Source organism: Sciurus carolinensis, chromosome X, assembly GCF_902686445.1.
Source record: "Sciurus carolinensis chromosome X, mSciCar1.2, whole genome shotgun sequence".
NCBI classification, from domain to species: Eukaryota; Metazoa; Chordata; class Mammalia; order Rodentia; family Sciuridae; genus Sciurus; species Sciurus carolinensis.
This window is the reverse complement of record NC_062232.1, coordinates 3,564,942-3,589,745: the sequence shown is the minus strand read 5'-3', so window position 1 is coordinate 3,589,745 and position 24,804 is coordinate 3,564,942. Positions and strand designations below refer to the sequence as shown.

Below are 24,804 nucleotides of genomic sequence, written 5' to 3'. Positions count from 1 at the left end.
AAAGATATTGTTTTTCAAAAGGCATCATGTTTGGCTGCAGGGACTACATGAGCCGCCTAAGAACAAAGTGCAAAGGAGAACCGAAGATAATAGGCTCAGGCTGCAGAAAACACACACTATTAAATTCCAGTGTGAGGCTGCCCATGATTTATTATTAGTTTTCAGACTCTTCACGGAGGCTGGATATTATGAATAAAGATAAAATTATTCTCCACTCAGGAAATGCCATCCATGAGAAGAAAATAATTATTTTTACTTTTATAATTTTCCCCTTCTAGGGATGCATCAAAATAAATGTCTGCTAAAACATATGGACTATTCCATAATTCTGTTTCCATCTCTCAACACCCATAGGGAATAGTACGCAGTCCCTAAATGTTGGCCAGGTCATCACCTTGGTGTTCAAAATGGTTTCTAGAAATGCCTCCTTGGGTTTAACTTAGATATGAAAAGCACCATCATGGAATGTCCCATGAAATCCAAAATATCGATGACAAACGTGGTTTGTGGGCCATCCATCCCAGAACGCAGTCTGACATACATGGACTAAGGGGACAATTGTACCACTAATGCTCCTGGTACAACTGAGGTAAAAACCTGAACAACATCCTGTGATGGTCAGTTTTCCATTACTGTTAGAAATACCTGAGGCCACCAAATTAAAGAGCAGAAAGGTTTGTTCCAGCTCACAGTTTTGGAGGGATCCTTTGACCCTGTTGCCTTTGGACCTGTGGCAAAGCAGCACATCATGGTGGGGAGTACATGGCAAAGCACAGGGGCTCATCTCATGGTGACCAGAAGCAAAAAGAGAGACCATAGGGACCAATATCTCCTAGGAGGACACATTCCCAATGGCGTAACTTCCTCCCACTAAGCCCCGCCTCTTAAAGGCTCCACCACCATCCCATAATACCACTCTGGGGGACCAAGACGTTAACTCTGAGCTTCTGGGGACCCTTCTAAACCACAGTCCCTCCTGTGCTCAGTGCCAGGTCTCAGGAGCTGGGAAGCGATTTCCACAAAAGAAGGGAAGACACAAAAGAATCAGAGTCCAAACTCTTCAAGTTCTGTCTCTGAGTCTCTCATCCCACCCACAAATCTTCCCATCATCCTCTATTCTGCAATGTGTGATTCTAGAAGTGTTTTACGCAGTCAGGTCAGAGGGCGCTTATGCTATCAACCAAGGTGCTAGATAACCTTCTTTTCAGATAATGAGATGGGTGGAGAGGTGACAAGCCAATCAGGAACATGGACAAATTCAGGAAGCTGCCTGGATGGTGGTGGTGTGTGGTTCCTTCCCTAACTTCAGAGATGTTTAAAAAGTGTCACCTACAAAAAAATTTACATTATGAAAATAGAAACCAGGCACAGCCTGTAATCCCAGCTCCTTGAGAGACTGAGGCAGGAGGATGGCAAGTTGGAGGCCATCCTCAGCATCTGAGGGAGACCCTAAGCAACTAAGTGAGACCCTGTCTCAAAATTCAGAAAGACAAATAAATAAAAATGTCTAGGGATGTTGCTCAGTGGTTAAACACTCTTGATTTCAATCCCTGGTACCAAAACAAACACACAAACAAGCCAAAAAAAAAAAAAAAATCGTCACATCACAGGAAACATTCAGATTGACTCATTTCACTTAGCATGATATTCCCCAGCTCCATCCATTGACCAGTGAATGCATCATTTCATTCTTCTTTAGGGCAGAGTAATATTCCACTGTGTATATATGTACCACATTTTCTTTATCCATTCATCTGTTGAAGGGCACCTAGGTTGGTTCCATAGTTTAGCTATTGTGAGTTGAGCTGCTATAAACATGGATGTGGCTGTGTTACTGTAGTGTGCTGATTTTAAGTCCTTTGGGCATAAACAGGGGAGTGGATAGCTGGTCAAAGGGTTCCTATATGATCACATGACCTGTGTGATTCTATATCACGTACAATCAGTCGAATGAGAAGTCAGACTCATTCATGTTTGACGTGTCAAAGTGCATTCTACTGTCATGTGCAGCTAATCAGAACAATAAAAAAAAAATGACTAAATGAAAAACAAAGGCAGTAGGAGCTGGCTTCAATGGTGTCCGCCTGTACTCCCAGCTATTTGGGAGGCTGAGGCAGGAGGAAGCTAACTTCCAGCCTCAGCAACTTAGCCAGACTCTTATCTAAAAAAAAAAAAAAAAAAAAAAAAAAATTAAATTAAAATATTAAAAATTAGAAAGGCCTGGGGATGTAGCTCAGTCAGAAAGTACTCCGCATTTTAGGAAAGATGTTGTTTAAAACTCCTTGAGACGGTGCGATTTCCAAAAACAACCCCGTGAGTTGATATCCCAACATCAAGCATTAAGTGCAGTGCTGATTACAATTAAATCATGCAAATTCACTCCAGCACCGCACTTGTTAGAAAGGAAGCAGTTGGTTGAGAACCAACCCCCACCATGTGCACCAATAGACAATAATCATCGCGCACGTGTCTTGTAAACAAGGAGGAAGTGCAAACAAATCAGAAGGATCAGCGGCCGGATGGGTGGATGAGCAATTAACTCTCAGAGCGAGGACACAAGTGGGCAATTCCACAGCTGACCCCCTGTAACGGCTCATAATGGAAATGCAGAGAAGTGCACTAAAAAGATTGTATAAAATCACCTCCGGGCTGTGCGCGCAAGGCTTCTGGAAAACGTGGATTCATTCCACACTCAGAGAGACCTGGCTCTCATCTCTCAGGATGCCTCTGCACGTACCTGCAAAGATTCCAAAATCTGAAACCAATCCCCAGTCTGACACCTAAATTCCTTGTGCTTCCGATCATTTTAGACGTGGGAGTCTCAACATGGGTATCACCCCCGGGACGCTGGGTCCGTCTTGACCCGAGATTCTTCCCCGGGCCCTGCTTGGTCCACACCTTTCATGAAGCCACATCGTCACCTGAAGACGATTTCTCTTGACCCACCTCGCATTTCTTGGCTGATGTGTAACTGGGTGGTCCTCATGGGTCCACACTGATATCAAGGGTCATGGGAAGAAATGAGAATCAGCTTTCCACTTGACGGATTCAGAGCAGGGAGGTCCCCAAAGGAAGGGGGCTTGGAAGAAAGGAGGGTTGGGGATTCAGTCCCAGCGTGGCTTCCGGACTTGGCTCTGATCTCCGTGGAGAGACGTCAATCAAGCCCGGTAGGAGTGGTCCAGCCCGGAGAATCAACATCAGCAGCGCCACTGAGAGACGCGGAGGCAGGACAGCCTTCTCCTCTCGGGCCACCAGTAGAGACCTGGACGTCTCCTGGGAATTTCAGTGAAGGAATGGGTATTCCAAGAAACGGGAAGGGCCTGCGGATACTCCCACATCATGGGATATGAGAAGGTGCAGCTGGAGGGAGACAGAGGGTCATTTCCACGCAGGCAAACTTTCTAACGTTCTCCAAGGACGCAGGTCCCTCCCATCCAGACGACCGTGGGTGGGTGTGGTAGGCAGGATGGGGAGAGAGCCCGCGACATGCTGGCCGCCTGCGGGGCACGCTGGCCACCTGCTGGGCACCCTGACGATCGGGTGACTTTGAGAGGAACCAAAGAGCTTGTCCTTCCTGGGGCCTGACCTAATGTGGTGGCCTCCAGAAAGGAAGAGAGATCTGCTCCCGCTGGTGTCCAGGAAGACGTCAATGGCCACCAGGAAAACTGCCCGTTGGGTCCACTGGCCGAAGATTCGTGAATGGTCTGTAGGACCATCTTCAGAAGCCAGGAAACCAGGACCTTGTTCCCAGATCACAAGGAAGTCAATTCTGTCAACGTCAACGAACGGAACCTCCTGTGGGGAGGAAATCGGATGGACACCTCGATTCCCACCTGGTGGCACCGTGAGCAGAGGAACCCGTCTGTCCCTGACACGGGCCCCTGACCCTCGGGAACCGGGAGGTCGCACATGGGTGTTGCTTCACGCCACTGTGTGTTCTCAAACAACAGAAGACGAATAAAATGGGGACAAATAGTAAAGAAAATGCTTTTCTCTCCAAAGCGAGAGAATTCCTGAGAGAGTGATACTTGGTTTATAAATGCATTTTACACATTCTACCTACATATCTATTTTCAATTTTTTACAATTTTTTATTTGTTCTAATGAGTTGCCCCTGACAGCAGAAGGCATGGATGCATTTTGACAGATCAGACATAAATGGAGGGTCCTCTCTCATTTTTCTGACTGTCCATGTTGCAGGATCACATGGTCATGCAGTCACACATGCACATGAGTCATCACGTCTGTTCACTCTACTGTCCTTCCTGCCCCACACCCTTCCCTCCCTTCACTACCTCTACCTAATCTAAAGTAACTCTGTTCTTCCCTATCCCGCCCCTTTATTGTGAATTAGCATCTGCATATCAGAGAAAACATTTGACCTTCTGTTTTTTGGGATTGGCTTATTTCACTCAACATGATATTCTCCAGTTCCATCCATTTACATGCAAATGCCATCATTTCATTCTTCTTTAAGACTGAGTAATATTCCATTATGCATATATACCACATTTTCTTTATCCATTCATCTGTTGAAGGGCACCTAGTTTGTTTCCATAGTTTAGCTATTGTGAATTCAGTTTCTATAAACATTGATGTGGCTGGGTCACTGTAGTGTGCTGATTTTAAGTCCTTTGGATATAAACCAAGGAGTGGATAACTGGGTCATATGGTGGATCCATTCCAAGTTTCCTGAGGAATCTCCACACTGCTTTCCAGAGTGGCTGCACCATTTTGCATTCCCACCATCCACGTGTGAGTGGACCTTTTCCCCACGTCCTCGCCAACACTTATTGTTGCTGGTCTTCTTGATCATTGCCCTTCTGACTAGAGTAAGATGAATAGTTTCAAAATGTCAAAAGACAAGGTGAATCAGAAAAAAAAATTATGTATTACTGTGAAATGTAAACTGTCTAACCTCTTTGAGGATCAAAAATTAACTTAAAAAGTACAAGGCAGGTGGTATTTTTAACTCAGCAAATGATGAGACAGAGACCTTTGGTCAATGGTAGTAAAAATGCAAACTTGGGCAGTTTTCTGGAGCCTTTTAGACAGAGGGTAACACGTCTCTGGACATTTTCACATTCTTTTTCTCAGTGTTTTGCTTTCTCAGGATTTCTTCTCTATGGAGAGAGACGCAGTGAGCTTTATGCCTTTTATCAGTATATCCTTACCAACATTAGAGAATGTTTCTAACTTCTCCCTCTCTACGACTTGGGCAATGATTAAATAAATCACATAACGGAACGCCAGGTCACCTTTAAAGATATTTTCTCCTGCACAAAAAGTTCACGGTGTAGTTTTAGGATGGAAGAGTTAGAACCCATCATTACATAAAGGTCAACGATGACGAGTTTTTAAAAAGTCGTGTGGATCTGTGTTCTAGGTGTGCGTGCAAGATGACTGGTTTTATATATAATTGATCTGGGAATAGCTGGGCCCCCAACGGGTATTTTGAGATTCTTTTGGTATACATTCTTACATTTATCAGATTTTCCACTTATTTTCAAAATCAGGGTGAAAAGATGGCCAAGTACACTTTAGTTGTATTGTATTCCAGTGGATGAGACCATGACAGAGGTAGATGGCAAAGCGTCCCCAGCATGATCATCCGTACTTACGGGAAGAAAGAGAAAAGGAAGCTGGCTTGGAATGGTCTGGAAGAGACCCTAGTGCTGACTACCTCAGTCTGGTGAGCTGTTACCACTCGTCAGATAAGTACCAAAAAATAAATAAACAAGTAAATAGGTTTTCCCTTTGAGAGGAGTTTGTTAAGTCCTTCTTCTTTTCCCCACAAGCAGGAGAAGATGCCTGATCATGGCCCCTCGCAGAGAACCGAACGAACTGATTTCTAATCCCGGGCGCCTCCCATGGTGGGAGAAGGCTCTGATTATACAGGATGGGGGGCCAGCGCACCCCAGCTCTGAACTCCTGTCTCTGGCAAGACCTGGGGGACCCCTTGTCAATAGCTGGCCAACTTGACCTCTTTATCTGCAACCGGAGAAAAATGACCACCTCAGAGTTCAGTTGCGAAAGGGAGGTGGGGTGAGGGATTCCAATTAAGAGCCCTGTGGACTGCAAAGGAGGAGACCAGAGGGCCAGGGACCCCCAGGAGGGGCAGGATCCCCAAATTCTTTCCTGCCCCTTCATCACATCGCCCGCTGTCCTGGGTCCCCCAAACTCACCCACAAGGCAGGGACAGGAAGAGCCCCAGGCTGGGTCACGCGCTGGAGGAACAGAGAGGTAAGGGAACGTCCTTCGCCAGCACAGCAGGAGGGAGAGAGGATGCCAGACGGATCTTGGACCATCCGCCAAGAGTCTGCTGACTCTGCTCCACAGTTACCCAGAGGATTCCTGGAGCAGGAACTCTGTCATCAGAGCCAATCCAAGTGGCCTGTGTGCCAAGAGGCGGCATCTAAGGGTCTAGGATGCAGAACAGGTGTGGGTTTTATGCGGCGAGCTTTCTCAAGGGGTTGTTGTGGGCTCGGGTAACCCATCACAGATACGTTCCTTCAGAGTGGTCTCCACACGGACACCAGGAGGCGCAGAACAACTTGTTTATGTACCCACGACTTAGTACCTGCCTACCTGCCTACATCCATCTAACCACGCAGACGCCCATCTGTAATCTACATCTGCCCACCTATCATCTACTACATCCATCTAACCACCCAGACGCCCATCTGTAATCTACCATCTGCCCACCTATCATCTACTACATCCATCTAACCACCCAGACGCCCATCTGTAATCTACCATCTGCCCACCTATCATCTACTACATCCATCCAACCACCCAGACGCCCATCTGTAATCTACCATCTGCCCACCTATCATCTACTACATCCATCTAACCACCCAGACGCCCATCTGTAATCTACATCTGCCCACCTATCATCTACTACATCCATCTAACCACCCAGACGCCCATCTGTAATCTACCATCTGCCCACCTATCATCTACTACATCCATCTAACCACCTAGACGTCCATCTGTAATCTACCATCTGCCCACCTATCATCTACTACATCCATCCAACCACCCAGACGCCCATCTGTAATCTACCATCTGCCCACCTATCATCTACTACATCCATCTAACCACCCAGATGTCCATCTGTAATCTACCATCTGCCCACCTATCATCTACTACATCCATCTAACCACCCAGATGTCCATCTGTAATCTACCATCTGCCCACCTATCATCTACTACATCCATCTAACCACCCAGATGTCCATCTGTAATCTACCATCTGCCCACCTATCATCTACTACATCCATCTAACCACCCAGATGTCCATCTGTAATCTACCATCTGCCTGCCCACCTATCATCTACTACATCCATCTAACCACCCAGACGCCCATCTGTAATCTACCATCTGCCCACCTATCATCTACTACATCCATCTAACCACCTAGACGTCCATCTGTAATCTACCATCTGCCTGCCCACCTATCATCTACTACATCCATCTAACCACCTAGACGTCCATCTGTAATCTACCATCTGCCTGCCCACCTATCATCTACTACATCCATCTAACCACCCAGATGTCCATCTGTAATCTACCATCTACCTACCTATCATCTACTACATCCATCTAACCACCCAGACGCCCATCTGTAATCTACCATCTGCCTGCCCACGTATTATCTGCTACATCTATCTAGCCACCTAGACGTCCATCTGTAATCTATCACCTATCTACCTCCCTATCATCTACTTACATCTATCCACCTAGTCATCTATCTATCTATCTATCTATCTATCTATCTATCTATCTACCTATCATCTAGCCTACCTGCCTATTTATCCTTAAATTCCTGTTTGTCCCCTGGTTCACTCACCCATCTACCTACCTACCTACCTACCTATCCTCTTTCTCTCTCTCTCTTTCTCTACCTCCCTACCTATCCATGTAGTCTATCTGCTTCTCCCTTGGTATAGTCACCCACCTACTTACGTAGCTATCCATTTATTTCATCTATCCATCTATCATATATCTAATTATCTATCTATCCACCTAATCATCTACCTACTCAACAAACTACCTACATACCTACCTATTTATTTGTTGGGTCTATCAATCTAACACCTAGCTACCTATGAATCCACCTATTCAATCTACTTGTCTGTCCATTCACCCACTCACCTACCTACCTACCTACCTACCTACCATTTGATGGACCTATCCACGTATCTATCAACCCTTCAGTTTTCTTTCTCATAATCTAACATAAACATATCCACAACCAGTCTATGGTTGTACATGTGGCTTAATTCAATGCTAGGTACGTGTGGAATACCAGCTAGTGCCATGGAACATGGGTGACAGGGGCATTGGAGGTGATGGTGGAGAGGAGACACAATGGCTGGAAGAATACTGAGGTCCAGGAGATGTAGTGCTCAGGGAGTTTGATAGGTCACAAAATACTCTGGAGTCACCGTTCTTGGCATGGACACCCAGAGACCTCCACTATGAGACTCTGAGCTAAGCAAACGTGCTGGCCAAGGCACCAGGGCTTCCATTTTAATCCTGGAAGACTCATTCCCATCACTCAACACACAACTAAAGCTAACCTTGGTTCCTCCCACTACCTAGCACTTCTTTTCACTTACTTTCATGCTTGGGCCAATGGACATCCCAAGACAGCAGAAGAAAGAAGGACCAAACCCTGGTCCTAGGGCCCTGGTTCTGCCCCTTGACATGAGAATCTGAGGCTGTCCGTCACATCACCATGGCGGAGAAAGCTGAAGGGTGTTTTTACATCAGAGACAGCACGCAAATCGAGATCTGAGAATCCACAGTTACCCTTCAGAATTTCAAATCTTCTCGCAAGTCTTGTAAACATTTCTCTTAAGGGAATTATACCACAGTGGTTGAGTCTTTCTGCTGTTATCAAAGAGCCACAGCAACAAATATACTAGTTAATTAATAAATTCAAGGGACCAAGAAGGAAACTGGGGGTTGGAAACTCATTCTTGATATTCTTAAAAAGTGGAACCTTTAAAATAAACTATAGAACACTGTTATACAAAAAAAAAAAAAAAAAAAAAAAAAATTAAAGTTCGCAAAGTTCTCTAATACTACAAATGCACGGTTTCTGAATATGGAATCAAAATGACTTTGAGTTCTCATTATGATATTCAGTGTTATTAAATCTGCTTAACTTGCTTATCTTTTGCATTGGTATGGTAATGTCCTCAAAAGCTAAGGATATTATTAGGCAATTTCCTATTTCTAGCAAAGAGAAATGACCTTTGAAGATACATTTATTCTGGATTCAGAGTTTTGTTCTCAGAATAACTAGTTTAATGCTCATTTATTATTTATTATTTCAATTTTTTTGAACTGGATATTGAGCCCAGGGGCACTCTACCAATGAGCTACCCTCCCAGTCATTTTTAAATTTTATTTTGAGACAGGGTCTTGCTAAGTTGCTCAGGCTGACCTTGAAATCCTGATCCTCTTGTCTCAACCTCCCTAGTAGCTGGGATGATAGGTGTGTGCCACCATGCCTGGTTGTTGCTCATTTTTAAAAGCAAAGAATGTAAGTGACTAAGCAAGGAATCAATGTCTGGTTATTTTAAATGTAAATGAACCATGGACTCATTCAACCCCCACCCAAATTGTTAGAAACTGAAAATAACAACTTAAACTCAATTGACTCTCCATTCATCTCAAGTGAAATGATATACAACTAAGTAAGCAAGGAAAATCCCCTCCGGCTCTACAAACAAGTGGAAAATATCTAAGGATCCTTGGACTCTAAAAATAGTCATTAAACTTAGAATATTTAAGGAAAAAAAAAAAAAAACCTTTGAGTTTTAAGCCATGAAATGAAAAGATTTTGAAAACCTGATACTAAATGGTGAATTTCCATTATGTCATCAGAGTTTAAGAAAAATAGAGATATAAAGTAGAAGAGATTTAAAAAAAATACTGTATCAACCATATCAAAGGATGATTATTTTAAACCTAGAAGAATCTGCTCCTGAATTATGAGATCAACCTAATATATGACATTTTATTACTGCCTTCCAGCATTTTATACTAAAATATGCTGAATAATTTGACATGGTGGGGTAGATGGATCACTTCCTAATTAACTTCACATAAGATTATATTTTATATTTGAAAACTGTCCTGCAGATCCACTCCTAAAATGGAGGGCTCCCTCAGAACTTTCCAGAATGCACTCCTAAAATGGAGGATTCCCATAGAACTTTCCAGAAGGCAGTCCTAAAATGGAGAAATTGACTGAGGTCACTTCTCAAATGGAAGATTTCCGCAGAATTTTCCACTGAGTCTACGCTACAGTGGAAGGTTTAATAGAAATAGAGATAGAATCTCTTCGTCAACACAAATATCTCCCATGCAGGATAAATTAAGGAACTGCTACACTTTTAAAATTATTGTCCTTAAGACTATTGAAGTACACACAGGAGAATACGGCAGAAGAAATATTATTTGTGACTGCCAAGGATCAGAGTTTTGCTTCCAGCCAGAATCTTGGATAGGTAAATTGGAGATCATCTTTAACCAGCATTAGGCTTCTTCATATTTGAGGATTTGAATTCAAACGAAAAATGAGCAAGTTTGAGAAACTTTAGACTGGCTTAACCATCATTCTTTCCTTTGGTATCAGCTTTCCATGAAATCATATCAGAAAGAAATTTGAAAGTTTTCTTTCTTGTTTTCATGATTGCTTGTTTGTTTTCCAACATAGTCTTCCTCTCTGGTTGAAATCCAAGAATATAATTTAGAATCCACCAGGATTAGTGTTGGGGTCAGATGTGGGTCTTGAGTAGATGCCACCAGATGCTGGTGGTGGAGACCACTTGCTGGATGCAAGAAGACCGCGAGGTGGGTACACTGGCCGCCTGAGAGTTGGACCCAGCTCAACCCCAGCACCCAAGACTGAGATGGAGAGAAAAATATGCCGTTGATAGACAGCAAGAGGGTTTCGGATCTTTTGCATTAAAGATCTTTGAGTCTAAAAATAATTTGTTCCACATAATCCACGTGCCTCTTGTCTTTGTTCTTGGTGATGCTGTGAATCACATGGCAAGAAGGTGGAGGAGACAAGAATCCGTCACCCCAAAAAGACTCCTGCTGGGCATAAGGATTGTTTTGAGAAAAAGCAGGAGAAGCTCAGAAGACAATAAAAGTCACTCTTTTGTCAGGAAAATCGACACACATGAGGGAAGAGACCCTTACGGATGAAGAAGACACTGACTTAAATCTGCGTTAGGTGCTATTTATTTCCTTTTCTACACGATTCCTCCCTGTTTCCTGTTTTAGAGGACAATGGTATCTAATCCCGAATGCAAAGCTACCCTTATTTCTCATAGATTTTTTTAACTTGTTCTAATCAGTTATAGATGACAGTAGAAGGCATTGATGCATTTTGATAAATCATATAAAAATGGAGGGTCATCTCTCATTTTTCTGATGGTACGTGTTGTAGGATCACATGGGTCATGCAGTCACACATGCACATGATGTCATACCTTTTTGAGATTTACTCATGTTTCCCTGGGAATCTCCTGGGTATGCATAGATGCTAATGAACTTCATTTGTTGTTTCGTTATTAATCTCTCTTCTCACAATGGTCTGTCCTAGAACTCAGAAAATGTAGAGGAAAATGATCTCTTCCTTCTCTCCTTCACTCTCTCCCCCTTCCGTCCTCTCAGTTTAAAGATGTTTTTATGTGTACATACATATTGTGGTTTGGATAGGAGGTGTCCCCCTAAAGCTGATGTGTGAGACAATGCAAGAAAGTTCAGTGGTGAAATAATTGGGTTATGAGAGCTTAATCCACTAATCAGTGGATTAATCCACCTGAATGGACTGTAGACAGGTGGGGTGTGGCTGGAGGAGCTGGGTCACTGGGGTCATCCCTTGGGGACTATATCCTGTCCCTGGCTCTATGGGTTTATATCCGGTCCCTGGTGAGCAGAGCTCTCTCTGCTTCCTGGTGCCACGTCCTGAGCTGCTCTCCTCCTGCAGGCCCTTCCGCCATTTTGTTCTGCCTCACCTTGGGCCAGAGCCATGAAGTCAGCCCACCATAGACTGAACCTCTGAAACCATGAGCCAAAATAAACTTTTCCTCCTCTAAAATTGTTCTTATCAGGTCTTTTGTTCCCAGGACCAAAACAGCTGACTAAAACTATACACATGTATAGACACAGATAAATACACATACACACACTCTATCTTTTTCTACATCATTACAGCATACAATGATAAGAAATGTGTTTGCATTCATGCTTCATGATTTTTCGGTTGTTTGTTGGTGCTGGGGATGGAACCGAAGACAGTACACATGGTAGGCAAGCACTCTACCCCTGAGCTACATACACCCCAGTCCCTGTGATGTTTTAGACCAAGAAAGATGCATGGATTCTGACCCTTCCCTTCCAACTCTTCAGCACAAGACTCCCACAATAAGGTCCCTTCTCTTTATAACCATGTTACCATGATCAGCAATGTCAGGTGAACATGGATTCAATCAACACAACTCCCAGACAGACCCCAAATAATGGTACCATTGTGTTCCCCCAATTCAGGATTCATTCAAAGACCCAGCATGATTATTCTATTTCTCAAGTCTTTTAAAATCTGGAACAGTTCTACAATCATTCTTTGCAGAATGGCCAACACTGTTTGGGAAGACCCTGGGTCTCTGCCTTAAAATCACGTACTGTATCAGGAGTGCCTCAGAATTTCCCTGTGATCAGATTCAGGCTGAAGGGTCTTGGCAGGGACACAAGACAGGTGCTCCCAAGTCCTTCTTATGAGTGCCCAGCCAAATGAAGAGAGGACCAGAGGCCCGGCACCGAGCACCACCCGGTAGTTAAGTTCCTGGGCTCTCATTTTCCTCCTCCCCAATTGGCTTCTATTTGATTTTCCTCCTTTATATTTTTCTGAGACACAGCACAGTAATCAACCTTCATTTCCGAGAATGGAATTCAGATACTGACTCTAAGATATGCTTCCTGTTAGGTGCATTTCTGAATCTCTTACCAGGGATTCACAGTCTACTTGGAAAAAAACCTTTCACTGCCATTGAAAAATCGAAGAAAACAAACAAACAAAAAATTCTGAGTATCGTAGTGTATGTCTAAGGAGAATAAGTCAGGAAATTACCCACTGATTTATTCAAATAAAAGGACATCATGTGGAAAATTGTCATTGTCTTTTGATTTGTCATAAACCTATATTTTAATACCATTCAACCTGTTTTTTTTTTTTTTTAAGAGGGAAACAAATTAGAAAATCCAGAGACGAGATAAAAGCATTTTCTTGATTATCTCTAAGTCTTCATCCACTTAAGCAGAGGGGAAAAATGTTTAATCCGTGGTGTTGGAGAACGCTGAGTCCTGAATTTTGGAGCACATTAAAACACCCCATGAGAATGGCTTTATGTCGGGGAGATATAATGGGTATTGTTATTAGGTATTTAGGAGCGGATATTTTATTCTGTACACTGAAAGACTCCCACTCTCTATCCCGACATTAAGGAAGGATAATGAATGCTGTACTAGTTCATCATGAATTAATCATGAACCTTTTCAGCCACATATTTTTAATTAGCTACAGAGTCTGTCAATTTTGCAGGGTTCTTGCAGCTGGGTCTAAAGAATGTCAATCTCCTTTGGAGGCTAAAATGACCACATATGTAAATGACCATATATATATATATACATACATATACATTTCTCTGCAAAATTTACCATTGTTTTCCAGATGGATAGAAAGAAAATTACTTAGCAAGCACCAGAGGCTTTAAAAAGCTAGGTCAGAAATCAAATCCGGCTCCTGTATTATCAACGACTTTAGGAAATAAATTACCCTTTAAGATATCTGAAAAGTTTTTGTTTCCAAAACAGAGCAAAGGAACAGGGGATCCTTTCAAAGAACAAATTACAGGCATCACAATGGCCAATGAAAGTGTTAAGCTGCTCAGCGTTAGGCAGGAATAGAAACCGAAGCTGGAAGCTGCAGACGATACCCCTTCCAGAAGGAGAATCCTCAGCTGTGGGCTTAGATTTAATAGGGGGGAAAATATGCTAAAAGATTGTGCTCTTTTTGTTCCTTTTCATTCTTATTCAAATGCAGATCCCTCCAGATAAAAGTGCACTGGGGATCCCAGGAAGAAGGAGATTGGACCAGCCTCCTGCCCCACAGAACAGGGACACCTGGCTTCAGCACTACTGAGCTGGTAGGGGGAATTCACCAATGGCTTGGCGCACCCTGGCCTGCCCACCCCAACTCTGTGACACCCCAAAACATCTCCAGATGGGATATTTTCCTGGTGGGAAAGAAAGAATGACCCATGACCAGTGACCCACGAACTCCCGGCCGCCTGGGGATCATTAAAATCACCCTCTTTTCCTTTCCCATCTCCCTGGCTGGCAAGACTCATCCACAACTATCCTGATGCGCTCTCCTCTTTCTTCGTCCCTATTTTCACTGAGAACCAAAATCGAGACCCGAGAGACCCAGTGTCTGGGTGGGAGGAGACCCCCACGCCCGGGCTCCCCGACTGCAGGCCGGGTTCCATCTCCGGGAGCCTTTCCGTGCAGACTTGAACCTGTTCCCTCTGAAACCATCCGCCTGCGCCTTTCTCTGAGCTGGCCGCTCCTGGCCCAGGAGGCTCACCCCGAGGGCGGCAGACTATATTCAAGGAGAGGCCCGAGGACTTCATTTCTGTCTATATTTGCAGTTCTGGGAAATGGCCCCAGCGCCTCGCGCAGGCGGGATGAGCGCTGGGTCACTGAACTGCACCCCAGCCCTGATTTCGTTATTGACGTGCGTCTGCATTCGGGAGCTCCGGGGCTGGACCCAGAGCCTCATGCGTGCCAAGCACAGGCGACAGCTGGACACTCCGCCAGGTCTGCCGGTCTCATGCCACCCTGACCCTGCACACAGGAGCTTCGGTCACACGAGTTACTGTCCCTGCAGGAGTGAGCCTGCCCTGCCCCTGCGGCACTGCCCGAGAGAAGCAGCGCACGCGCACCACGGGCACGCCCTCTGCACCCGGGGTCTGCCACCTTGCTGACCGAACCAGTCCCCCAAAGACCCAGGAGATACCCCACCGTGTCTCTTGCCACCCTTCTATTCCTGGAGACCCCCACGTGCCAGGTCAGGATCTTGCAGGTGCCAGATGGTGCCGCTGTGCGCTCGCCCCAGGCAGCTACGGGTCCTCCCCTCTGGCAAGGGCGACCTTTCTTTGGAAAGTTCCTCTGAACAGCAAGCACTACGCATTCCTTCCCCGCGCTGTCCAGCACTGTACTGCCTACTGCAGAAGACCACACTCAGGGGGAGTAAAGCATTTACTGAGCACCGCGTGCTACCTTCAGGGGGAAGGAACTCCAGCGTGCAATCCTCTCACTCACCCGGGTATGGATTCCCCACGGTCTGGAGGGTCGTCCTGCGGAAGAGCGAGAGGAAAGATCACCATGTGCTGCTGCAGCGGCTCAGCTCTTGGTGGCGATTAGCCAGGGACACCAGGCTCACCCTGCGAATTCGTTCAAAAGAAGAAAAATCATGAACTCTACCACCGTGTGCTGAGGCGCTTAAATGAGATGAGCTCTTTCCTGCACAGAAGGTTCCTCTGCCTCAACTCTTCTCTCCACTGTCCCAACCGCCCACAGGCCTGGCCTTACAGCCACTGCCTCCAAGAAGTGTCCCCCCAAAATCCATATAAAATCAGAGTCCACTATTGTTAACCATCATGTGACCTATCTTCCCTTTGATGGTAGAAGAATGTGATTACAAATAGGATGCTTACTTTCTGGACATTTTTATAAATGAACATGCACTACCATGCCATCGTTGATTGATTCTATATACTGCATGTGCATGCATGAGACAGAGACAGAGACAGAGAGACAGAGATAGAGCTACATAGCATCTAGATAGATAGACGGATGCATAGATGGATGGATGGATGGAAAGATGAATGGATGGATAGATGGATGATGAATGGATATGTAGATGATAGATTAAGAGATAACTGGATAGATGGATAGATAGATGGATGATGAAAGAATGGATGGATGGATGGATGGATGGTAGATGATAGTGGATGGATGGATGGATGAATGGATAGATAATTAGTGGATGGATGGATGAAGGGATAGATATTAATGGATGGATGGACACGTAGATGATAGAAAGATGGATGGATGGAAGAATGGACAGATGAGAGATGGATAGATGGATGCATAGATGATTGAAAGATGGATGGATGGATGGATGGAAGAATGGACAGATGAGAGAGGATAGATGGATGGATAGATGACAGAAAGGTGGATGGACAGATGGATAGATGATAGATAATAGAAAGATGGATGACGGATGGATGAATGGATGGACAGATGAATGGATGGACAGGTAGAGAGCTAGCTCAACATTGTCAACATTGATCATTAGCCTCTAGCTGCAGGGATGACAGAGAAGTTGGGCAGGGTCCTGTCTTCTGCCCGCCCACCATAACATCATCTGGTAAATCTGGGATTGCATAGAGGAAATGCAAACAGTGGGGTGATATTATGTGAATATATAAATAGATGCACATAAGACATATGGATACACATTATATTTTCCCCCACCTTTTCTCGTGGTGCTGGGGTGGACCCCAGAGCCCTATGCATGCGACTCAAGTGCTGTACCACTGAGCTGCAGGCTAGCCTGTCTTCCACCAGATTAAAGGAGAAGGGTGCAGGAATCATAGCTCACTTTTTCTTGCTTTGCCATAGCAAGCTCCCAGTAATATGGGGGGCATGTTGGGGATTGGACCAGGGCTGTGTGCAGGTAAGCTTGACCTCCCGCCCCCATGAACATTTTCCTGAAGAGACATGGAGTCACAAATGACGGCCCAGGAGACAAATCCATCCCATCCCCAGCTTCTGCAGTGTGTTCTCAATCTTTCACGTTCCCACAGTCAAAGAAATAATATTTTGTGAGACGCGCAATGTAAATGAAAGCCATATTTTGGCGTCCATCAATGAAAGGTATCGGAACACAGTGACATGCTTTCTGTGACACCTTATTCAAGGCTGCTTTGGGGCTACGCTCTCCAAGTTGGGTACTTGTGACAGAGATCACTTGGCCCGAAAAGGTGGAAATATGTACTATCTGCCCTTTGCAGAAAAGGTTTTCTGACCTCTGATGCAGAGCCCCCGACCCCACAAATCGAAAGAAAGTTCAAAGAGATCCGAGAAGGCAGCTTTGAACTTGAGGAGGAACTTTTTTATTTAAGGACATGCCCGGCGTAAGAGCTGACCTTCAGACAGAAACAAGCCTATGTCTTCAACAATTCATTAAGGGATCCATCTATGGCCCAGGCTTTATGACCTACCATCCCGCTCCGCGAACCCTATCCACAAGACAGCCTCCTGTTAGAGAAAAATTACGACAGCGTAGATGTTCCTAAATGTGGATCTCGTCCCATGGAAGTTACGATCCCAGCAACAATTTCTTAGGTTCAATCAGTAGCTTAGAAACATTCCTCCCCCGCCCGCCGCCAGAGATTTGGCATTTGAAACGGCAATCCATCTTCCAGCGTGGCTTTTCGGGTTAGATTCTTGCACAAATGGAAGTGTGTGCTGTCGATGTTGATCTTTAGCTCCTCGCTGTTGAAAGATGCAGCCGCCGGGCAGGGTCCTGTCTTCTGCCCGTCCACCGTGACATCAGTTGATAAGACTGGGATTCCACGGACGTGCAGTTGAACAATAGGGCGACCCTATCTTGTGAACCAAGGAAGATCCAAATATCATTTTCCCTTTGTCTGGCTCACACCTTGTAGTCCCAGAAAGGAGGTGTTTGAAATAGCAGCATGAGCCACACTCAATTCTCTGTGCTTACCAGCCCAGTGAGGATCAGGAAGGAGAGACACATCTCTACGGATTAAGTCCCAGTGTCGGGCACAGTGGGGTTGCTACTAAGAACAGAAAATTACGGAATGAGAGCAGCACAATGGAAAATCTCCAGTTCTACCGTCACAGGACAATTTTCAAAATGGTAGGATCAGAGGGGTTCTCTCCCTGGTGCAATTTTACCCCACAGGGGCCATGAGACAAATGTCTCCAAACATTTTAAATTGTCACCCCTGGGTGAGTGCTAATAGCCTCCACTGGGTAGAGGCTGAGAGTATTGTTAAACGTCCTATGATACAAAGGAGTCCTGCAATCGACCACCATCACAAAGAATCACCCAGCCTGGCGCTCAGCAAAGACAGAGCTGGTGGCAAATGTCCTCGGTGCCTTAGACTTAGGAACTGTGCCTTAGACTCTTGATCTAATATGTATTTACAGGATGTAAGCAAGAACGCAGACAGATAAAGCGGGGGGCAGTGGGAACTGGCATCCCTTTATTCAAACAATGACATGGAGTGACTATGGTGTTCTTCCTCTGATAACATATAACAATAACACTCTCTAGATAGAATGGATAATCCAAAGTAGTGTCCCCAAATCAGAAGATTGAAGACTATTGAAAGCCTGAGTGGTCCGTGGGAGGAGGAACTGACGTTTGGGTTAGTGTGTGGGCTCAAAATGGCGGGCGTGCCTCACTAGCCCTCTCGGCCTGGTGAGCCATAATTTTCAGAGCTCATTCGAGACACAAAAGCCCTGGCGATCAAATAATCTTTGTAATTTGATCTTTTTATTTATTCACCAAACACAACAAGAGGGGATGTGAGGCCCAGGTCTCGTCTGGGCGCCGCTGTTGACTGACACCGTGGGCTCTCTGTATGGGCAGCTTCTCCATCGGTGCATGGAAGCCAGTCAGGAAGAGAGAATTGCATCCGTACAGGATGCACACAGACTCTCTCTCCACTCTTTCCACAACCTGCCTGGCGGCTAGGGTTACTGAAGGCATAGGAGAGGATATGTGTAGGTTTTGTGCAAACACGACGCCTTCTTAAATAAAGGATTTGGGCGTCCTTGGGTTTTGGTCTCTGCAGGAAGTGTGGGAGCCATTTCGCCATGGATGCTTCAAACAACTACTCCGTGTTTTATCAATAAAAGAGTTGAAGACTCTCCATAAGTAGGAACAAGAAGAGAAAACAAAGCACATTCATTCGCAGTAGCCATGTGCGTCCAGGTCTTACGGAAGTCTGACCGTGGTCTGCGTTCAAGAGCCCTCTTCTTTGAAGAAGATGTATAGGAAGATGGCAACCTAATAAAACAGCAGACTCTTGAACTTTTGGTGGAGTGGATGGCCATCGGTTGACCAATCACCCCGATTCATCTGGGACTGATGAATTTTCAAACTTTTGTCGTCACAGGCAAATTGGAAGGAGGCTGGTAACCTATATCCTCATGAAAGTTTCCAGAATAGTCCATGTAAAAGCAAACCCTTTGGTGAATATGCGGAAGACAGACTGAAATAAAATTGCAAAAGGAAATGGAAATATGTTCAAGAATTGCATGGAGATCAACTTTGGGGAAAGAGTGGTGTGAATCAGGATCTCAGGGAAGGCTAGACAGCTCCCTCCCGCTGCGGTGGGTCCTTTGGATGGCCAAATAATGGCTCAACCAAGTTTGTCTTTGGAAACTGTCCTTTGGCAAAGAAAGTTGCCTTTCCCTTTCTTAGCCCAGTGATAATGGCTGGTCTCAAAACCTGTCTTTCTTGCCTCGAGGTGGGACCACTCTGAGGGAGCTTCCCAGCTCCAGAGCCGTCTCTGAAGTGGGCTGCGGTCCTCGTTGGGCCGTGATAACAGCTCAACTCCCCATGAGCCTCTCATCCATCTTTCCCTACTCTCCATCCATGTGTGGATCCCAAGAAAGTATCCCACAGTGAACTCCCAGGCACAGACGCAACCTCACAATCTTCTTCCTGGACTCAACCCAAGAACCACTGATGAAATAACAAAAGTTAGTCCTGAGCACAGATATGGTGCAGAAGAAATAGCATCCTTGGACCACTAAGCTACAATCCTAGAGAAATCCCAACAAAGGCTGGGGGGATGGAAGTCCTCAAGGTCATGAAAGTCAAAGGGTGCCTCAATACTTTGGGAAAATGCAAGAGAATTTTTGGGGACTGGAAAAAGCCAACCTGTATATTGATGGAAATATGGATTCGATATACCCACTGGTTATCATGAGAAGAAGAAGAATTTCTTGACTAGTATTTTGAGTAGTCCAATGAGCAGCATATGCCAGCAGGCAAGCTGGGCTAAAAGAAAGCCATTAAATAATAGAATTTCTTGCATTCTTTCCTTACTATAGAATTTCTGGAAATGTACTGTTTGCTAATCTCTTCCTCATTGGGAAACCCATAATCTAGTCTTCTGACCAATGCATTCAGAATTCCATAAAGAGCAGATACACATGTTCAGCCACTCTATATTTGCTACATACTGATTATGCATGAAAATAACAGTAATGGTGCCTCTGATGGAACTATGAACCAATTCCGTAGAACAGGAGCCACCAGAGATGGCTGCCATCTGCTTTTGTCAATAAAGTTTTATTAGAAAACACCCTTGTCCATTCCTTTCTATCTGGTCTCTGGGGACTTTTATGCAATTGCAGACTTGATTGCAGTACACTCTATGAAGTCAAAAACTCCATGCAGAATATGTTTTTCTACTCTTGATCTCTTATTCCTGTGGCCAACAATCCTCCGTTAATGGAAGTATTTGAAAGTCTCCTTTTTCACACTAATATTTTGTCCCTAGAAAATCTGATCTCTGAACATCATTCCAAGGTCAAGCACACCCAACGTCAGAGTTCTGCTGGCTCTGATGCAATCTCTTCTCAAAGGTCAGGAACATAATGCATATGGCAGGCATGTATCACACTACTTAGATTCTACTGAATTTGCTATGTCTGATGTTTGACAGATGTCAAAAGAGAAAGTACCCAGGTCCACCATTGCACGATTTTAAATACCACTTGAAAGGGACGATTATACCACTTGCTGCCCTCGTGCATGCTGCTGGGTGGGGAGGGGTACATTCAATCATTCTCTGCAGAAGCATAAATACATTTGACCACCAACTCCTGATCCCCACCTGCTGAGGGTATGCTGTGACATACAGGAAAGGCACATTATCTTTCCAAAACCCACCGGTTCTAAGAGCTTTAGACAAGAAATTCTGGATATCTGTCAATATTCAGAGGGCATCCAAGAACCAACTCCACGTGGCAGTTCCCTGATCCACACGGTGGAGACTTGTTCTTGCCGCCAGGGAGATGACTTTAGTTCCAGGGCACAGTGGAAATGGCTGGGATTTTCAGGATAGGAGCCCGACTATAAAATAGCACTTGATGCCCTTAACATACCTGAATTCAGATTTGCAGCAGAAAACCAATGGTTTAGATCATCTAGCCATATTAACGCTGACCCCTCAGGGAAAAGAATTCCCATCCCACGGACTCTCGGTTGCCATCCCTGGCCTTGACCACAGATGATGTGTACCCATGGATTTGTCCTGTGCTGGCTCAGGAACTAAGGCCACTCTGGATTTGCTCGAGATGGAAGAGTGTTAATTGCCTTTGTCTTAGGTTAAGTGTGTTAACACCTTTCAAAGGGTCAGTTGGTGATTTGATATTTCAAAACATGTATGGAAGGCAACTGGTATCCTGGTATCATTTGCTTATTCTTTTTATGTTAATTTTTTTAAGATATATGTGACACTAGAATGTATTTTGGCATATTATACATACATGGAGTGTAACTTACTCGAATTAGGATCCCATCCTTGTGGTTGTACGTCATGTGGAGTTAAAACCACATTAAAACCACACTGAGATTCCATCTCACTCTAGTCAGAATGGCAATGATCGAGAATACAAGCAACCATAAGTGTTGGCGAGGATGTGGGGGAAAAGATATCCATTGCTGGTGGGAATGCAAATTGGAGAAACCGCCAGGAAAGCAGTATGAAGATTCCTTAGAAAACTTGGAATGGACCCACCATTTGACCCAGCTAGTTTATGCCCAACAACTTAAAATCAGCACACTACAGTGACACAGCCACATCCATGTTTATAGCAGCTCAACTCACAATAGCTAAACTATGGAACCAACCTAGGTGCCCTTCAACAGATGAATGGATAAAGAAAATGTGGTACATATACACAGTGGAATATTATTCAGCCTTAAAGAAGAATGAAATCATGGCATTTCTTGGTAAATGGATGGAGCTGGAGAATATCATGCTAAGTGAAATAAGCCAATCCCCAAAAAACCAAAGGCCAAATGTTTTCTCTGATAAGTGGATGATGATATATAGTGGGGGTTGGGGGGTGGGGGTGAGAGAAGAATGGAGGAACTTTAGATTATGTAGAGGGAAATGAGAGGGGGGAGGGTATGAAAGATGGTGGAATGAGACAGACATCATGACCCTATGGACATGTATGATTAGACAGACATCATGACCCTATGGACATGTATGATTACATGAATGGTGTGAATCTACATTGTGCACAACCATAGAAATGAAAAGTCGTACCCCGTTTGTGTACAATGCATCAAAACGCAGTCTGTAAAAATAAAAAATAACAAAATAACAAACAAAAGAGGTAGGTAACTGCAAATGTCCCACACACTTCCTTCTGTATACCTTACATCACTTCCATATTACTTATAACACCTAATATGCCAGAAAAGCCTCATAAACTGGCATTATTAACTGCATCATTTGTGGGATAACAACAAGAAAAGAGTCTGTGCTTGTTCAGCAGAGACCCGAGCATCACGGACCCAACGACATTTGATCCCAGCAGCAACGTAACATTTATTATTATTATTTTTTAATATGTTTGAACCTCGGTTGATAGAATCCTTGGAGACTGGACTCTCAGTTAGAGAAGGCGGAATATTTCAGAACTTGGCCAAATTCGAGGTGGGCTTCTTTGTTAGCCAAAGTCCCTGTGTCACTGGCTTCTAACTCACGCTATCTTACAACACGATCACTCTGTCCTGCCTTCCTGTCAAGGTGAGCAAATGCTTCCTGAAGACTTCATGCTCCATGGGTGGTAGCTTCTTTTTTCTTACGTTTTTAATTATTAAAGACTGAGCTTAACAACAACAACAAAATTACTAGGAGGAATAGCTTCCAGTTTTCCGTAGAACGGAGGGTCGGCCGCAGATTAGGATAACGCGTTTCACGAAGGAGTGGAAGGGAGGCGTTCTTGTGTTCTGCACTTCCAGACGCAACCGAGATTCAGGACGGAGATGCCGACGGCCCTGATTGACTGCAAAGCTGCAGGCCCACGCTGCGCGCCATAAACATGTACAGTTATCAGGTGCCCATCAAACACAAGACCGCGAGAGCCCTCGCTGGCTTTGTGATCGGTAGATAAACTCATCTTTCCAGCGTCCGTGCGGGGGACCCCGAGTTTCAGCTCAGCCCCCCAGGAGAAGCCGCTGCTGACGCTCAAGGCAGAGGTCAATTAGCAGACACCCGAAACCCAGGGTCTGTCGCGGATGTCGGTCTGAGCTTCCTGGTTGGCAAGTGCAGGTGCAGGGACCATCCTCTCCGTCCTGACCACTGAAACCCTGCACAGATCATCCGGGGCCTGGCCCTGCACACCGGCAGGCCCTCAGGGACTCACTTCCTGGCTGGAATGACGTCCTTAGGACGTGTCTCCTGACTCTTTCCCAGAGTGCTCCCTCAAAGACTGCCGGTTATTCTGCACCTTTACCTTCTTGCTAGGGTCTCTGCTTTGCAGCCTGCTGTGATGGTTTGCCTCTGAAATGGCTCTTCTCTCACAGCAAACTAAGACTCCAGGTGGTCACCAGCACAGCTTCACCTCATATGCTTTATTTTTAACCCAGGGACCCAATGGTGCCAAAGTGGAGTTTGCATTCCTACCACTTTTTGCTAACGGTGAGAATCCAGTGAATGGACATGTGCATGGCCGAATTGAAAAGGAGAGGAGAGAATCCAGTGAATGGACATGTGCATGGCCGAATTGAAAAGGAAAAGCAGTTCAGGGTTGCTGGTGCTGTATCGCTGTGCCCAGGGATAAAGTCCACCTCCTTGGATTTGGCAGACACAGCAGCAGATCTGCTTGCCAACAGGAGGAGGGCTTCCTTCATGTGCGTTCAACACCCCTCGTTAACAGAGCACGTCCTGAGGGCCCTGGGCAAGGTGCCTTCCAAGAGAGACGGCTGAGGGGGGGTCTCCCTGCCGGACACAGGTTGATAAGAGGCCTTGTACTTAGGAGGACCGCTCGTTTACTTTCGGAGGGTGGATTTAAAGATGTGATTTAGAGGCAAATTCGTAATTACTTGTTTGGGGGGGAAACGACGGATGCTGGCGAGCCGAGGGAACCCGTGGAGCTTGCCCCTCGCTGGGTGACGACTCCCCTAAGTCAGCTGCTCCTGGATCGTACCCCACCCCTCGCCCAGTGCACTCACCTTGGCTAAATTAACGCGCACTTGTACTGCAGGTAACCTCAGGACCCTCCATCTCACTGTTTCCCCCCAGAGCTCAGAAGCAAGTGGGGGCTGGGGATCTAGCAACGGCGATTAAAAAAATAAAGAAATAGAAACAAAGCTTGTGTAGGGATTATAATCCACAGGCATCGCTGTAGAGGAAAGAGCATAGCATCTCATGCCCAGGTCCAGACATAGGGCAGGTCTCAGGTCCCCGAATCCACAAAAACGATGTCACCTCATCCCAGAAAGCAGATGAAAGGAGGAGATAACATCTAGCCTTTCTTTCTTTTTTTCTTTTCTAAATTCTAATTGAATACCAAATTCCACATCTTTGCAAATTCAAGTGTTATTTTGCAGCAGAGAGAGGAGGGTGCATAGATGGAGGGTGGG

General features: G+C 45.2%; 1 protein-coding gene across 4 annotated transcripts in view; it reads right to left on the bottom strand.

Moving 5' to 3' along the window:
* Sts (steroid sulfatase) overlaps window positions 1-24,804 on the bottom strand; it is a 144,288-nt gene that overhangs the window by 99,166 nt on the left and 20,318 nt on the right. For all 4 annotated transcript variants that reach the window (XM_047536361.1, XM_047536362.1, XM_047536359.1 and 1 more), the window contains exon 2: window positions 15,411-15,532. In XM_047536361.1, coding sequence (XP_047392317.1) covers window positions 15,411-15,475 — 65 coding nt within the window. In that variant the 5' untranslated portion in view covers window positions 15,476-15,532. The remainder of the gene's footprint in view (window positions 1-15,410; window positions 15,533-24,804) is intronic.